The sequence below is a fragment of the Artibeus jamaicensis genome, unplaced genomic scaffold, assembly GCF_021234435.1.
Source record: "Artibeus jamaicensis isolate MK-2021 breed Jamaican fruit bat unplaced genomic scaffold, CSHL_Jam_final contig_685, whole genome shotgun sequence".
NCBI classification, from domain to species: domain Eukaryota; kingdom Metazoa; phylum Chordata; class Mammalia; order Chiroptera; family Phyllostomidae; genus Artibeus; species Artibeus jamaicensis.
This window is the reverse complement of record NW_026521924.1, coordinates 3,083,351-3,101,979: the sequence shown is the minus strand read 5'-3', so window position 1 is coordinate 3,101,979 and position 18,629 is coordinate 3,083,351. Positions and strand designations below refer to the sequence as shown.

General features: G+C 35.4%; 1 protein-coding gene across 1 annotated transcript in view; it reads right to left on the bottom strand.

Annotated features, from left to right (window-relative positions):
• Nucleotides 1-18,629, bottom strand: part of ESF1 (ESF1 nucleolar pre-rRNA processing protein homolog) — a 67,377-nt gene that overhangs the window by 32,222 nt on the left and 16,526 nt on the right. Inside the window, exons 8-9 of the mRNA XM_037134012.2 lie at nucleotides 16,531-16,678; nucleotides 12,016-12,177 (exon numbers count right to left, since the gene is read on the bottom strand). Coding sequence (XP_036989907.2) covers nucleotides 12,016-12,177; nucleotides 16,531-16,678 — 310 coding nt within the window. The remainder of the gene's footprint in view (nucleotides 1-12,015; nucleotides 12,178-16,530; nucleotides 16,679-18,629) is intronic.

Below are 18,629 nucleotides of genomic sequence, written 5' to 3'. Positions count from 1 at the left end.
AAGTCCTACAACTAGGAATTTAAAGAAGAGGCCACACAAGGATTGGCAGAAGGGGCAGAGACACAGAACTGGCTGCTCCCATATCCATGTGTGGTGGTTTAAAATTGGTAGAGATATCCTGGGTGTAGATGTCTCACCTGAGGAGTAAGGGGTCCCAGACCTTCACCAGAACCCCCAGCCCAGGGTTCCAGTGCCAGGAAGACAAGTTCCCATAACTTCTGGCTGTAAAAACCAGCAGAAACTGTGGTTAAAGAGATAGAGGGCTTTTGGAGTCCCGAACAGTTCCTCTTAAAAGAGCCCATCCATGCACGACTTACTCAGATTCACTGCCTTTGAAGTCAGTGCTGGGGCAACAGCTTGAAAATAACCAGGGACTTACGGGGAGGAACTGAATTGTCTAGCATCTGGGCAAGAGCTGAAGGGTGGGGGGAACAGCTTTCTGCCAGAGCAGGGGTAGGGGGAAGCTTTCTGCCAGATAGAAAGTGCTGGCAAAGATCACTGTTCCTTTTCTAAGATCCCCCACCCACAGAGGTGACAGCCAGGTGCCACATCTGACCCTCCATCAACCAGGCTCAAACATTGTTTGCCCTGCCCTGGTGTTTCGTGAGATCCCAGCCCATCCAAACCATTGCCAGTGGCTTTGTCATACAACTGGCCTCTCTTGCCTCATGCTTCAGACTTTCTTAAAAATCTTTCAAATAATCAACACCTGGCCTCTGTGTACCCCCCCTATCGCTTGCTAAGTGGCCCCAGGCCGGGAACTAGCAGCAGCCTGCTTTGGTTCACAGCTTGGCCTCTCCTGGGTACCTCTAAGCCTGACACAGTAGCAGCCATCTTCAGATCACTCTGTGATGTGTACCAGGTGGCCCTAGGCAGAGGAAAGTTGGTGGCTGACTTTGTACCTCCCAGGAAGCCCCAGAGTCACTACCGCCAGTGGACAGTTCAAGACTATGCCAGATTAGAACCCTATCACCTCCATGAGTGAAAGACTCAAGGCACGGACTCAGTGAGTAACAAAGCCTCATTAAAGCAAGTCCTATTCTGTAGAGTTGACTCCTACACAGCAGCTCTTCTGCTGTAGTCGCAGCTGGTCAAAAAGGCTGACTGGCCTAAAAGTCAATTCCTCCCAGTGATGCCAATTGAATCAAGGATCAATTACAACACAGCCCACTCAGGAGAGCACCTGGAGTGGTCAACTCAGGTGACTGGGGAGGCTGCGCCACTGGGCCTTATAGGACACTTACTATACAAGGCCACTATCCCAAGTCTGGTGGTATAGCAGCTCTACCTAGGACACAGAAACTGACATAGGGAAGCAGCCAAAATGCAGAGACAAAAAAACAGGTCCCAAATGAAAGACAGGAGAAATTTCCAAAAATAGAATGAAATGAAATGGAGGCAAGCAAACTACCAGATATGGAATAAAAAAAACAATGGTTATAAAGATGATTAAGAAACTTAGTGAGAACTTCAACAGCATGGAAAAAAATAGAAACTACAGACCAGAATCAGTCAGGAATAAAGGATACACTAACTGAAATGAAGAAAAATTTACCGGGAATCAATGGTAGAGATGACACCAAGAACCAAATCAGTGATTTGGAGTACAGGGAAGCAAAAAATACCAATCAGAACAGCAAAAAGAAAAAAAAATCTAAAAATATGAAGATAGGCTCTAAAGAGCCTCCGAGACTTCAAGCACACCAACATTCTCATAAGGGGGTACCAGAAGAGAGCAAGCAAGAAATTAAAAACCTATTTGAAAAAATAATGACAGAAAACTTCCCTAACTTGGTGAAGGAAATAGACATTCAAGTCCAGGACATACAGATAGTCCAAAACAAGATAAATCCAAAAAGGCCCACTCCAAGACACATCAAGGGAGTTCCCAGAAGACTCTCATCAGTTTTCTCAACAGAAACCTTGCAGGCTAGAAGGGATTCCCAAGAAATATTCAAAGTGATGAAAAGCAAGGACCTACAACTAAGATTACTCTACCCAGTAGAGCTATCATTTAGAAGTGAAGAAGCTAGAGGTTCCCAGACAAGAAAAAGCTAAAGGAATTCTTCACCACAAAACTAATATATGAAATGTTAAAGGGTCTTCTTTAAGAAGAATAAAATTAAAAAAGCTCAAAACTATGAACAATAAAATGGCAATAAATACCTATCTAACAACAATTGAACCTACAAATCAATATAAACAAACAAGCAGAACAGAAAGAGACTCATAAGTACAGGGAACATTCTGACGGTTGCCAGATGGGAGAGGGTCTGAGGGGATAGGTGAGAAAGGGAAGGGATTCAGAAGTACAAATTAGTAGTTACAGGATAGTCATGGGAATGGAAAGTACAACATAGGGAATATAGTCAATAATATTCTAATAAGTATGGATGGTGTCGGATGGGTATGAGAATTATTAGCATGACGACTTAATAAGTTATATAATGTCTAATCACTGGGGTGTACACCTGAAACGAATATAATACTGTATGTCAATAGTAAATAAAAAATAAAAAATATTAAAAACAAGCAAACAAAAAATTAGAATGTTAATAATATGAAAGCAATCCATCGATGGCTGAATTGATAAGTGAAATATGGTAAATAAATAATGGAATATTATTCAGCCTTGGAAAGAAATTCTGACATGCTATAACATGGATAAATCTTGAGGGCATTTTACTAACTGAAATAAGCCAACCATAAAAGACACTGTATGATTCCACTTACATAAGGTACTTAGAGTAGTCAAAATCACAGAGTGGTGGTTGGTTAGGGGTTGGGTAGAAGGAAAATAAAGAGCTATTGTTTACCCTGGCTAGTGTAGCTCAGTGGATTGTGCACGAGCCTGGGAACCAATGGGTCACCAGTTCGATTACCAGTCAGGGCACATGTCTGTGTTGTAGGCCAGATCCCCAGTAGGGGGCACATAACAGGCTAACACACACTGATGTTTCTCTCCCTCTCTTTCTCCCTTCCTTCCCCTCTCCCTAAAAATGAATAAATAAGATTTTTTTTAAAGTTACTGTTCAGTGGACATAGAGATTCAGTTTTGAAAAGATGAAAGAGTTCTAGAGATGGATGGTGGTGATGGTTGCACAACAATATGCATAAACCTATACCTAATACTGCATACTAAAAATGGTTAAAACGGTGAATTTTATGTTACATGTATTTTAACACAATGAAAAAACTGGGGGAAAAATGTGTGTTAAGGTAGTAAATTTGGGGTTTTAAGACTTTCTAGTTTGGGGATAAAACAATAGCAGTAATGAAACTGCTAAAAGTTAAGTAGTCTGAGTCAATTCTGTCACAGTAACATATGGAACAAGTGTAAGAAAACTGACAGTTTGCTAGTGAGGCTGTTAGTATATGGAATAATGATGTGGGACAACCTCAAATAGAAGAGCAAAAATTCTGTGTTCAAGACCAAAGAATTCACAACTTCAAACGAATCAGCATAGCTGTGGACTGTGGGGAACAATACATGAAACGCTTTCTTCTTGAACTGACTTCAGGCAGATTATAAATCTAAGGCAAAGTCAAAAAGTACTACAGTCTGGAAATAGTGGCTATAGATGCAAACAGTACAACTAATGTGATACATGTCCAGAGAGGGAAAGACTATGTGAACAGAATCATCCTAGATGCTTAAAACCAGAATCTCTTATTGATTTACATACGTAATTTGGATTCTAAAACAGCAGACAAATTAACCTGAAACTTTCTAAGTATAGGAATTCCAGCACTTTCTGAAACTACTAGTATAAAGATATCCTGTTTTTTCTTTAGATCTTTAAAAAAAAACTCTTGGAAAAACTTGTTCTAAATAAAATCTTAGCATTAATAGAGAGAAAATTATCTTTAATCCAGGAAATTCTGAGAGATTTACTAGCAACTCTATGGAGAAAATGTGCTAGCAATGTTTTTAGATAACCCTAGCTGCTTAACAATTTTTTAGTACACATTCCACAAGTGATTCCAAAAAATTTTTTGGTGGGAGTATTAAAATTTCACCTTGTTACATTACAAGGCCCTTACAGTTAACCTGTTAAAGAGATGATTCAAAGAAGTGCAAACCTGAATTTTAAAATTCTAGACACTGAACTACCTGAGTACAAGTTATGACAGGACATTATAAACTGGTTTCCTCCCCATCGGCAAAATATGAAGCAAACTACAAATTCTTTCAGATTATTTTAAGTTCGGATTTTCCACTTAAAACTGGGCTGCCTGGTAAAATGAATGCACTGATTCAAAAATATTTTATTTCTGAACAAAGAATAAATAATACAGTGCTGTTAAGTAGAGCAAAGAAGAGCTGCAACCCCACCATCTCTGTCAAAAAGTGGGAGTCAAGAAAGGACTACTCTTGCACAGTGAGATGGCAAGATAAGTGCCTGCTTCTTCTCTGGCCTCTAGGCCTCCTTGGAATGAGTTGTATCCACAACCCTGGGTGTTGGTGACAAGATCTCCCAAGACTATTAGTACTAATCTCATTATGTCCTTTATCACTATTTAAATCTGTCACCAGAAGAAGTCAACTTGCAAACCAAAAAAGGTGCTGAACATTTCCCACCCTTCCTCAACAATAAAGCTTTTCTACAGTTTAGTCAATCATGGCAGTTACTAATAGCCATTAACAAAATCCTCTATATCTATTCACCTGCTAATCTGAAGCTCACTGGTTCTCCTCTGGGGACACTGCTTTCCCTGTACACCTTTAAAAAGGTGAATTTTTTTCTCCAAAAGTCCATCCTTCTTGCTATTCACTGCCACCTCCAGTCCACTGGCTGGCCCTCCTTTCCAAAAGCCCAGAACTTTGAATACCACGTTACCAGACTATACCACCGATAGTCCCTCTTTATTGCAGATATCCAATGACTAGTCACTTCCCTCATTATTAAGCTTTGGCTCATTGCTGCTCTCTCCAATATTAATTCTCCCATATTTCTTGCTGATTTCAATATCGACATAGATGATGATCTTCCCAACACTCTTTCCCTCAGTTTACTGACTTATTCTATACTCCACCTTATCTCAGAAATTCACTGCCAGAATCATAACTAGAACATGTCATTACCAAAAACTATTCTCCCCATAATCTTAATTTGTACCCTACTCTTCAGCCACTATCTCCAATCTTTCCATTTTCTTCTCTCTAATAAGCCAACACTAACAATTCTGTCTCATAGGGACCTACAATCCAGCAACCCTCTCATCTTTCCCCCTCCCCTTGCCCTCGGCATACTCTCATTTCCCTCCTAACCCAACACAGATACCATGGTCCATTATTACAATCACTCCCTTGCTTGGTCATACTTGATTGACCAAAATTGTACTCTGGCTTATTAATCCACAGTCCCGCTTACTCCATGCTTTCACTACATCGTAAATGTGCTAAAGAAAACATAAAATATGTGTTCTTACTTTACATGACCATGAATTTCAAGTACACCCTTAGTGTTGTTCAGCAATACTATTGTTTCCCTCTTTCCCACTCTCTTAGGCACTATTTCATCAATTCTTTTTTCAAACCCTCATGTCCTCCCTTATTCCTACTCTTAGCTGATGATCTTACTTCCTATTTCACTAAGAAAATACACGTAAATAGAAGAGTACCATAAACTCCCACCACCATTTCTACCCATTACCCTCCGTGATCACAGTGTTTGCCTTCTCCTCGTTACAATGAATGAAATGTCACATGCATCTACCAAAGACTAATTCCTCCAGTTGTGAAAATATTTTAATTCCTTTTGCCTATTTCAGAATGCAGTTTTCTGTATCATTTTTTCCCTGTCTCTGGTGGAGCATTTCAAAAAGCATGTAGCATATCATTATTTTTCCCATATTAAAAAAATGCCTTTTTATTTTTTAGATTTTATTTATTTATCTTTAGAGGGGAAGGGAAGGAGAGAGGGAGAGAAATAGCAATGTATGGTTGCCTCTCATGCATCCTCTGTGGGGAACTGGCCTGCAACCCAGGCATATGCCCTGACTGGGAATCAAATCATGGTCTTTTGGTTTGCAGGCCCACACTCGATCCACTGAGCTATACAAGCCAGGGCAGAAAAATGCTCTCTTGATCTCACACCCCCTTCAGTTTCCTTCCTATTCCTCTGTGACCCATTTTAAAACCTCAAGATCTGTCAATCCATAAGTCCATAAAAAAGTGGGGAGGGGGCTCTACTAGCGTTAGTTAGAAATGCTAGCTAATAATGTAGAAGGAATGATAGAAGCACAAAATCAGCATTTCACAACCAACAAAACAACAGACTCAAGTGGGCAATCACCAATGAAGGCTAACTAGGTAAAATGTTGGGAAATAGGATATTCACACACCCCACCAACCAGTATCATCATAAAGAAAAAAAAGTGCCTTTACGATGAAAAAATCAGCCGAACATTACCTTTAACTGAGTGAACAGAGTTTACAGCACAAATAATGGAACAAATGGACGTTAAGTGCCTCCTGATAGGAGGCAATGGGAAGTATACAATATCATTTATGGAGAATTCTTGCATAAAGTTTTTGTCTGAATTGTGAGGAAACAATCAGACAGATCTAGATTGCTGGGTATTCCATAAGCCAACTACTATAGACACCAGGAAAGAATTACAAAACATACTTTGGAATTAGCGAGAAATCTGACATTTTATCAATATTAAATTCTCTTGGTGTGATCATGACATTGTGTTCATGTAGAAAGATGTCTTTCATGTTTTTGGAAAGTACACACTGAAATATTTTTTAGGGGTGTAGTATCATGATGCCTATAACTTCCTAACAGTCAACTATCTTAGAAAAAGGATTTATTTATCTGTACTCGCTTTAATTGCACTCCCCATTCTCTCTTGAACCCATATCAGTCTCATCCCCTTTCCACCAAACTTTCAGTATCACTTACGATCTCTACATTGCTAAATTTCCAATGTTCATTCTTAGTGTCAATGTTATTGACCCATTTCTCATTGAAATGCCTTCTTCACTTGGCTGCCTACATACAACCACAACCATAAATTTCCTCTTGCATTTCTGGTAGCTTCTTCCCAGCTGCCTTTAGATGATCCTTGTTTACCTCCTCAACCTCTAAATGCTGGAATGCTCCAGGGATACTCCGGGAATGAATCTTTATTCATTCCTACCTATAATCACTCCCATGTTATTCTTCACTTTCAGAAATCTGTATAATGAAGATTCCCAAATTTATATCTCCAGCCCTGACCTTTTCCCTGAACTCTAAACGGTGTATCTGCCTCCTTGGTGTCTCTATTTCAATATCTAATAGACATCTTAAACTTAACATCTGACCAAAAAAGTTTTTTTTGAGATTCCCTGGCAAACCTGTTTCACCCAAATCTTCATTATCTCAGGATTACTGCAACAGCCTCTTGACTAATCTCCCAACTTTGTCCCTGCCTCCCATTTTAATTTAATCTCAAGATAGCAGCCTGTGACACTGTTAAGAAAAAGTCAGATCCTCTACTTACTGTATCTATGAGATGATGGATGCTAATCAAACTTACTACAGCAGTCACATCACAGTGTAAGTGGAACCATTATGCTGTATAACTTAAACTTTTATACAGTAATGTATGTAAATTACATTTCAATAAAACTGAAAAAAAGTCAGATCTTATCATTTATCATCTCAAACACTCCAAAAGCTTCTCATCTCACTCAGAGAACAACTTCGAAACTTTAAAATGGGCTACAAAGCCTTTGGGATCTAGCCCCATGTTATCTCTATGACCTCGCAGAGTGTTCTCTCCTTTACTTACTCACTCATATACTTTTCCCTCCATGGCACACACTCCCTGACCTCTACTTCCTTTAGTCTCTGCTCATGTACTTTTCTTACTAGAGACTCATCTATCTTCCTCCTCACCAGAATATAGAATTTATAAGGTCAAGGATTTGTATATTTTGTTCACATAAGCAGTCTAGAATAGTTTCTGGCATATAGTAGGTGCTCAATAATTATTTGAAGGCAAGGTGGGTATTGTAGAATATTGAATTAAAAAAAAGACCAGCTATCCTTTCACAAGTGTCTATCAAATCAGAGGTAACTAGGAAAAAACAGGATTTTTTAATATCTAATCTCTTTTAAGATTATAAACAAAGAAACATTATTTGTTCATATTATGGATTAAAATTTAAGGATATTATTTATATACAGCTTACACTATCTACAACAAAAAATATTACATAGATTAATTGAACTATTCCTCTAGGGGAGATAATTTAGTATATGAGAGATAAAACTGCATCATTTATGTTTATATTAAAAATTTCCTAACGAGGCACATTCATGATAAGGGCCCATTAAGCTATTACACGCCACACCTCCTTTACTCATCAAAGTGAGTCAGGAAGGATATCTTTTTTGAAACACACTGAGATGGAAAATACTATTCTGCATACATTAAAATAATAAATACAACTTTTTTAAAAAACTGAATAATTCAACATTTTTACTTATTTGTAATCCCAATTAATAAGGTTGTATTATCACATTTTTATAAGGAACTAGACTATCAATAGAAAGAACAGTTTATTCTAGCTGTTACACCCTGTGCCTGTTACCTGCCTCCCTTAGTATTTCCCCTTACGGAATGCAAGTCCTGCTGTCACTATACTGTATAACCAAGTGTGCAAACATAGAAAGTTTAAAGAATCTAAAATAAAATTCTTTTTAAAAAACAAAGCAACAAACTATACTCCAGCAAGTGTTAGTGATAAGGGTACTTATTTTTCTGAAGAGCTTAATATTTTGGAAATTCAAACCATAGGAAAAAAAAAATGAAAGATACAGTATAATCTCATACTGCCACTGTGTGGTTTACTAAAGTATAACATCATAAAAGTCCTGAGGTTTAGGGTAATTATTACCGGGAACAATTATTTTTCTTAAGAAAAAAATCCAATGAAATACACATTTGATGTGAATCATACTCTGTAGCTTATAAGGTACGGGACCTTTATAAATATCCAAATTAAGCAAGAAAGGTATTTTTAGTCCCACTTTTCAAATAAGTAAACTGATGTCCTATTAAGATGAACTCATCTATCTCATTTAACATGTCTAACATGTAAAATATCTTTACATTTACAAACACCACTGCATGCACATATGCGCCAAGGATTCAAAGGTAACAACCTTACCCTATCTGGGGCCTTAAAAAAATACAGTTAAAGACTTAAAAATGCATTATATTCCAGAACATCAATCCTCCTCCATGAACTAACACTAAAATATATATACACACACACAATGTTGATGATAATTCCATAGAACTGGCACTTTTACTCATTGTTGAAGGCATTATAAGCTAGTATACTCCAATTCCATTTCTGGGAAGCTATCCTATGAAAATATTTGAAAATATGGTAAAAGCTATGGATTATTTATAACATCCTAGATGCTTGGCATCTGAGTTTTAAAATTTGGGTTTTGACACTGGTAGTTTTAACAGCTTGTGAGAGAACCACAGGTTGATCCACAGCATATGTAAAGTTGCTATGTGTGTAAGGAAATCACGTAACTAACAAGTAAGACTGACTGCCAGCATTAGCTTCTCCTTGTGGTCTCGACTAGTTCTCCAAGCTTGGAGACATTTCTAAAACAAGGAAAAAGAAAAGTGTCTTTGTTAAAAATTGTTTTTAAAAGTAAAAATCCCTAAAATAGCAAGCCAATTGTTTGGCTGGTAATAAAAGTGAAGAGATCTAAGAAAAGTACTGATATTTGTGGGTTTGGAATCATTAATGGCCTTAGGTCACATTTCTTTTCAATGCCATAGTTCTACTTTGGTGAAAAATCAGAAACATGATTAAATATTCAGCAACAGAGAAATGATCAATTAAACCACAATCTAATCACTGAGCAGCTGATTTAGGGTAATGGAATTACATATATTTTTTACATTTCAAAATATTTTATGACATTAATATTACATCCACAAACAAAAGGGTCAAGATAAAAATATACTGTTAAACAGAAGAGGGAACAGTTCTTAACTCATTTCATGAGGTCACCATTACCCCAGTATCAAAAACTAATGACACTACAGGAAATGAGACCTGTAGACAAATAGTCCTCATTAACACAGGTACAAAATCTTTAGCAAAACATTACTAAATCGAGTCTAGAAATATATACAAATCATAATATCTCATGACCAAGTGAGATTTATCCTAGTAAAATTATTGCTTAAATTTTCCAGTAAGAAACATAAATGTATCACTTTTTGGTATTTGCACTACATAACTAATAAAGACAAAGATTAGATATGGTCTACTCAGTATAACTCTGAAATATTTACTATAAAACTTCTTGATCAAGTTAACTTTAAATCTTTGTAAGAGAGAAATGAATACCTCAATTAATAATATATTCATTTAAAATATATTCATTCAATAAGTTCATTCTAAGATTAGAATTAAGCTATAATTACAACACATTTGACTTTAAAGATAGAACTGCACATTTCTTATAATAAAAAGTCAAGGGCCTCAAGTAAAAAATTTCTTCACAAACATCCCCAAGTAGTATAGCTGTATTGCCTACTGTGAGACTTACTAACAAAGGGTGCTCGAACCCTAAAAGCAGCCTTTGTGCTCTTTTGCTGGACAGTTCTGACAATATAGAAAATTCCTCTTAGTGTTACTTTGAAAGCTACTTTACTTCATCGTTCTTTTATCTATTCACGAAAGCACTGACTTCTGAGATAATAAGTAAAATTAAATCTTTATTTACATATTTATCCTACAAGTACTTGAAAATAACTATTAGGTCAGTTTTTCGGCTTTTCTTATTCAGGCTAAATTAACTGAGTCCTCTCAACCATAGTTCACATGATAACGCTACCAAACTTCATTTTTTTCTTACCATCACTTCCTGCAAAAGCCAAACATTTAAAACACATAGTTATGACATAGCCCATGTGTTTTAAAAGTGGTTAGTATTAAGAGCAGTTAATATTAACTACATTATATAAGTGTCAATAGTAGTTAGTATTCTTTCATGTAGAGGCTGAAAGAACTAAATCCATGTCAAAGTTATACCTATTTTTATTTTATTTTATTTTAATTTTTTTATTATTTTTTAAGATTTTATTTATTTATCTTTAGAGGGGAAAGGAAGGAGAGAGGGAGAGAAATGTCAATGTATAGTTGCCTGTCATGCATCCCCTGCTGGGGACTGGCCTGCAACCCAGGCATGTGCCCTGACTGGGAACTGAACCGCAATCGTGTGATTCGCAAGCCCTCGCTTAATCCACTAAGCTATGCCAGTCAGAGCAGTCATACCTATTTTTAAAAGATAATACATATATGTAAAAAATGGTAATCTGAAAAATCAATATCGTTTGAGAAGGTACGTGCTAATTCAGCAAAGACTGCTGAAAAACTGTATACACTAGAAAACAATCCGCGTTTATCCTAGGTTTTATTTAATCTTTCTTTAGCTGTGACATAGTTTTAAATAGTATTGCATTACTCTAAAAAAGAGTGTAACAGTTCAAGGCAGTTATAAAAATCACTTACTATGGTATACTTTTTGACTATTCACAGCAAAACTGAGATGGAAAACTAAGCATTACACATTTTGTATTAGTGAAACCTCACTAATTAAGGTATAATGGGGGTTATAGGTGAAAAGTCCATTTATGAATTACATATTTTGAAAAAAGTTTAATGACTTTAGAACATATGGTACTAGATTCAAGTTTCTATTGAAATCAAAGAAAGGTTTACCTTCATAAATGAACAGAAATAATTTGTAGTAAATCAAAGAAACTGAGAATAAGCTGGCAAAAGTCAAAACACCAGTCCCTAAGAAACTGAGAATTAAATGATGTATACAAATACCATGTTAACTTCCTCCCCCAAAACATTCCTGGAAAATTAGAAAGAAATAGTCAATCTGCTTTTCTGTCATATCCAAAATGTACTGAATATGCTAAAATGAAGAAAAACAAGTCAACATTTATTTAGTATCTAGTTCTTACCTGGCACCCACTTAATTTCCATTTCCATATCATTTTCTTTGCTTTTCTTTTCTTTTTCTTGAATAATCTGCAAGAGTTGCCTATATTTAGCAATTTGTTCTTCCTCATCTTTCTGACCTTTTTTTGTCTTCCCGTCTTCTTCTACAGTGACTTGATCATCACCTAACCAAAAAAAAAAAAAAAATTAATACACAGGAACAATTCATGTTTAACTCCAGTTTTAAATCTCAGTCAATCCAGCACCGTCCTGAAAGATGCCGTCAGACCTATTAACAATGTATCAAAATCTGCTAAAACTTCTTAATATTAAATAAATTGAGCCAAAAACTTAGTTTTATTTACAATAAAAATCAGTTGCAGTATAAATTAGCACTGTCATAGCAGTACACTTGGAAATCTCCTTTTATTAAAATTCATATTTAAAAATAATTTTGTTCCCTATAAGCAAGACAGCAGGGATGATGTTTTTATCCCTCTTTGTGTTTTCCACCAACCACCAAAAGCTTTAAAATGTTTTTATCAATAGAAGGAGGCAAAATATTGTTGGGATGCATTTTAAAGATGGATTCAGCTGTTCATGCTGAAGAGACAGGTAAAGGAAGTTGCTTGTACAAAAAATAGTCAACAAAAAATAGTAAGTCTCTTCCATTTGATGGTGAGCAAGTGTGTCTCAGGATCTCATGAATGCATTAATAAAAATGAGTAAGTTAGAAGTTCATTCAATTCATTTCCCTATGTGGAAAAAATATTCACATTCCCACTTCCTGATTTTATAAAAATAATTAGAATACAGAGGAACAGTATAAAATTCATGGGCAACAAATACCAAAGAAAACAAATACATGAAAAGTTTGTTTGCTCTATATTTCCACTGTAATTCTCCAAGGCAAAGCCATAAATTAAAAACCTGGGTTTTAATGCAAAACATACAGACTTACCGAATTGACTTAAATGTCCCAGTAAAGAAAAATTTAGAAGTAGCAAAAAGAAGACCCTCTCTTTTATGAGCTACAGCTAAAATGGTAACTAAAAATGTCCCACATTATCAAGCATTTAACTGTGAAACAACAATGTTGACAGACTGCCCTTGCATCTTTACAAAGGTGATATGGAAAAAGGATTGGTTAAGTAAATGTTTTTACAGTTTTTTTCTCTAAATGAATAAAAAATAGTCCAGGACATTCTTTCCATCCTATCACACTTTTACATTTTCACTCAAACAGCTGAAATTCATTTTTTTCCTGTTTGTGCTTTGTGCCACAATAATAATGTTGGATGGAATTCTGTCATGTATCCCGTAATTCAATGGATAAAACATCAGGAACACATTAACAAAATGGCAATGTATTTCTTTCTATTAAAAGCTTACTTCTGAAAACATAATTAGAAGCAAGCTCCTTCCAGGTTGAAATTTTAGTGGTAAGTCTCTGATGGCCTACTTTAAATTGATTTTTTCCAGTACTAAAATTTACTTTCTGAAACCCTAAAATGTGGGATAATTCACGTTGGTCTGTTTTTTTCCAATTCAAGGACAATGCCCTGTGAAAGCTTTAATATTATATAGTGAATGAAAAGATTAATTGTAAAAGTAAGAAGCCCTGCTATCATCTCTTATAAATAACAGCAGGAACATCTAGTAACTCTAAGGCATTCAAATACACTATCATATCTAATAGGAGTAGGAGATTACAGATTAAAGTAAGCTTGCAATCAATTAAAATACTGGGGTAAAAAGCATGCTTTAAAAAAACATAATGAATTAATGTATTTCGAACAAAAAGTCATCATTAATCCTTAAAGTTTTAGAAGTAAAAATACATTTTTGAGGTAGAATGGTCAGCATGGTACTTTCCATTCCATTTGTGGAACACAGAGCAAGAGTAGTACTTTACGAAACACAAAAATGAAACAGTACCTTTAGTAGCGTAAAAGGAATGGTGATAGCCCAATCACAGTACCTTTCTTAAGAAAGTTAAGGTTTAATGGGCCTGTGATAATACTAAAAAAGCATTTTAGGATTTAATTTCATACTTAGGGTATAAAAATAATACAAATTTAAAAGCCAAAAGGACAGCTATGAATACATCAAACTACAAATAAAAGAATATTTATTCCTGCTATTTAAGAACAGATATTTTATCTGTGTTTAATATTTATGGTTCTTCCTTTTACTGCCACAGCACCAAATCTCTTACTCATAATTTTGCATGATTGGGAATTCTTCTATTTGATAAGAATAACAAGGATGTAAAGAGATCAGGGAGATAGTATCAAACCAAAACTGATTAGAAATTATAATCAAGCAACCAAATTCCCAAACAGGGCGTGATCCAGTATAGGAAAAAGGGGTGTTTTGAATCTATTTTTAAAAAATAAGTTATTTTAAGCACATAGCATATACATTTAAAAAATATACTATTAATCATTTCAATCATCAAAAAAATTAAGTAAAGATATAGGTAATTTGAGAATTTCTGCTTCCATTAATGGGAAGCTAGATACTTCAGACCAACCCTTTCACTGAGGACATCGAGACGAATTAAATATTTAAAAAACCTTTTTAGAAGCTTCGAGGGGGTTTTAAAAAACCTTTAACAACCGACAAGTCAGTGAAGAATAACAAAGTCCAGATCAAGGAGGTTGGAACACCAAAGAGATTGATCCCGGAGTTGAAGGCCTTTCTTAACCTGAGAATGTTTACTGATCCACAAAAGAAACATCTTTGTGACTCACTACAGTTTGGGCAGCTTGGTAATGCCAAAAGGATAAAAGTTAAAGACCATAAAAGAGGTGATTTCAGCTAGTACCCCTACAGTAAGCAGGGACCCAGAGGAGTATATTCTCAGGGCAAGAGTCTCCAGAAGTAAACCAGTCCTCATGAAGACTTGCATCACTGAACGAAGTCCAGGGAACCTCAAGCAGTAGTATGCAGTAATGCAGTCCCAGAATGACCAGAGTAAATGAAGATTCTCTTTGATGAGGTACTCTCACCTCAGATATCAAAGTGGTACATATAGTTAGCCAGGCACACAACAAGCAAGAACTATCTTGTAAAGTAACAGAAATCAACTGCTAAAGATTTGAAGTACTGAAATTATCAGACACAGATTACAAAAACATGCTCATTCTGTTTGTAAAAATAAACATGTTAAAAGGACCGATAATGAGTAGAAAAAGATATTGCTGATTTGAAAAATAACCAAATAGGACTGTTACAAGTAAAAAAATATAATAACCAAAACTAAGAATTCAATGCATAGGTCTATCAGCATTTTTAACACTACTGAAAAAATAGTGAACGGAAAGACTGGTCTGAAGAAAATATCCAGAATGCAGCATAAAAATACAATAAAGAAATTAGATAATAGAAACATGGAAGTTACAGTGAAAAGATCTAACATATATTTAATTGGAGTCTCAGAAGGAGAGGGAAAAATAAATATCTCAATAAATAATGGATAAGAATATTCCAAAACTGGAAAAAATAGCATGCCACAAATTCAAGAAACTCAACAAACTCCAAGCATAAAAAATAAAATTTACTTAAGTTCACAGTAAAACTGCAGAAGGACAAAAAGAAGAAGAAAATTATAAAAACAGTCAAAGAAATAAAATCCAGACAACCTTCCAAAGATTTTTAAATAGTTAATCTGATAGCCTGACTTCTCAAAAGTTACCTGCAGCTGGAAAGGAATGTCCACCTAGAATTCTTTACTGGTGAAAATATCTTCGCAAATGAAGGAAAAAAAAAAGACATTTTTAAACTAAACTAAAACTCAAAGAGAGTCTGACACCAGCAGATACTCCTGGAAATTATCAAGGATTTGCTTAAGGCAGAATGAAAATAATCTCAGAAATAAAAGATTTAGAAAAGAATGCAGAAGAAAAGAAGTGGGGAAAATGTGGGCAAACTTAAAGAAAGAAGTACAAAAACATACTATTAATGTTTTTTGGGACTGCAAAAAAAAGTTAGAATTAATATACACAAGATAATATGAAAGTTGTTTTAAGATTTCTTATATTATGGAGGACAGTAAAAAATTAATTACCATTAGACTTTTCTAACAAGGATGTAAGTCATAATTTCTAGGACAATTGCTAAATAAACAAAAAGTCTAGTTTCTAAACTAGTTGAGAAGTCGAATGTAAAAATATTTGATTAATCTGAAAGAAGTTCTTAGTTTTAAAAAAGGGTGACAGTAAAGCATTTTACTGGTTTAAGATATTGCATAACTATGTGAACCATGACAAGTCTACAAGGCCAGGCTTTTTTGGTTAGGTCAAAGTTTTGAAGGAAGTGCTTATGGGTAAAGAAATTCAGGCTCAGAAAATATTTTTAAGTAATTTCAATTACTATAAGGTGTCTATAATACATGGGAGTATGCTTTGCGGACAGCTTAAGACTTAGTTTGGTACTCCCTTTTAAGCTGCTACCAAAAGCATAATTCCATTAACAAATCTAGATTAGGCATTTAAATGCTTAGAAATGTAGAACACCAGAAGATTAACAAGTACCTTGCAGCCCATCTTCTATCTCCTCTTCATCTTCACTAGAGGAAGCTAAATAAGCTTGAAAATCCATGTCCAAAAGTTCTTCCTTTTTAAACTTCCTGTTGAGAGTTGTAATTCTTTCATGATCAGTCTCATCCCAAGTAATCTCCACCTTTCACCAATGAAAAGGGAAAAACAATGAAAATGAAAATGTCAGCCATCCAAACTTGTTAAAAGAATATTTATCACTAATTTTAATGTTAATTGTAAGCTAAAAAGGTCAAGACATGCTAAAAAAGATAATAGGCACACTTAGTAAAAAGTATTCTATTTGTGGAAACAATCATTTCAATTAACTTGTATCTCCCATTGCCTAACTCTCTGCTACATTTAAGGTATTCCATTAACAGAGGTAAAAATTCACCAGTATTTGAATTATTGCGGTGAAAAGAAATTAAAAAAAAATGCACTAGTGAAAAGTTAGCATTACTATGAATCAGTGAAAGCAATTTTTCACCTGAAGTTCTAGGTAGTTCAGGTCAACAAACTAAGTGAAATCTGTTGATGAAGCTTTTAGCACAATCTCAGTGAGGTCTATTTTCCAAAAAAGATTAAGAACCATCTATGATTAAAGCATCTATTGACTGAAGTACAGTAAACCCTATGTATGATACAGGAATTCATCGATAACGTGATGGGTCTGGTGACTGGCTCCTGTTCTGTACACAATCCCTGTTCCCAAACAGGGTCCTTCTATTAGAGGTTTTATTGTCATCACAGGATGAGGACAATACACAAGTAGGGTCCTACTTCCTTGTGTTTTCCCCCCTCAGGTTAATCTCCCCAGATCAGGACAACAAATTGAGCACTAATAAACCAAGGAATCTGATCCTTAAAACAGCTGCCATTGTCTTGGTTCTAACCAGGTCACAGGATTCAGAATTATCCCTATCTTGATAATTGAGCTTGAGCTGATGACCACAAAACCACTGCTGGAACTGGGACAGATACAGATAATACAGCCAGACCCCAGGAACTCCAGACTAGCTGGCTAGACAGGCTTGCCCTGGTCTTTTTATTTTAAAAATAACATGACTTCATTTTATGTGACTGAATCTTTTCTCTTTTTTTAATGTTTTAATTTTTTCCTTTTTAGTTTCTACTTTTATGTTTTTAAATCTTTTTTCCTTTCTATTGAATTTACTGGGGTGACACTGGTTAACAAAATATACAGATTTCAGGTGTGTAAGTCCACAACATGTTACTTACTAAAGAATCTGCACTCTATTGTGTGTTCACCACCCCAAATCAAATCTCTGTCCGTCAACACTTACTCCCCCATACTCTCTTCTCCCTCTCCTGACTCCCCAGCAGCAAGTGGACCTTTTAGACTTTACTTACAAATAATGGCAGGGTATTACTATACCCGGTAACTAATGAAGGCCACACAGTGCTCATCACAGCATGCATGCGAAAGGTACAGAAGTTCCTCTCTCTGCCACCAGACCATCCTCAGAAGAGAACAATGGTGTGTGACAAGAAATGGGAAGACTGCATTGCTGCTGCAGAGTCCAGTTGTGGATAGAAAGTTAATGGGAGACAAGGAGGAGGGGTGGGGCACAGAGAAAGGAAATGGCATGTAGCAGAATAATAAACTAATTCAACAGAAATCTTTTGACTGTGGGTTATTCAGCATTAATGTGGTATATAGTAGTCCTGAATTATTCTTCTTCAATTATTCTTACAATTTTGGATACTACCTACAAAACAGAAAAAATGTGTGCCTATTTTAAATTTTGTTTAGTTTTGTTTTAACTGGAATTTGTGGTTATCTTCCCACTACCTCCTTCCCATTATTCCCTAGACTATTAATAACTAGCATATTACTTAGTAAAAAATCTAGTTGATTAGAAGTATGTGGAAAAGAGAGACGAGAAAAAAATAGGTAACTGACTTAGGCTTAAAAGCATAACAAAAATCTGTAAATAGGTTCAAACAGATGTGGTAGATAAGAATGCAAATATAAATGTGTCTCATTTTATTTGTACTTGTGCATTAAACTTTTGAATATTGTCCATTTCTAAATATGCTATAGTAAATGGTATACAAAGTCTTAAATAAAG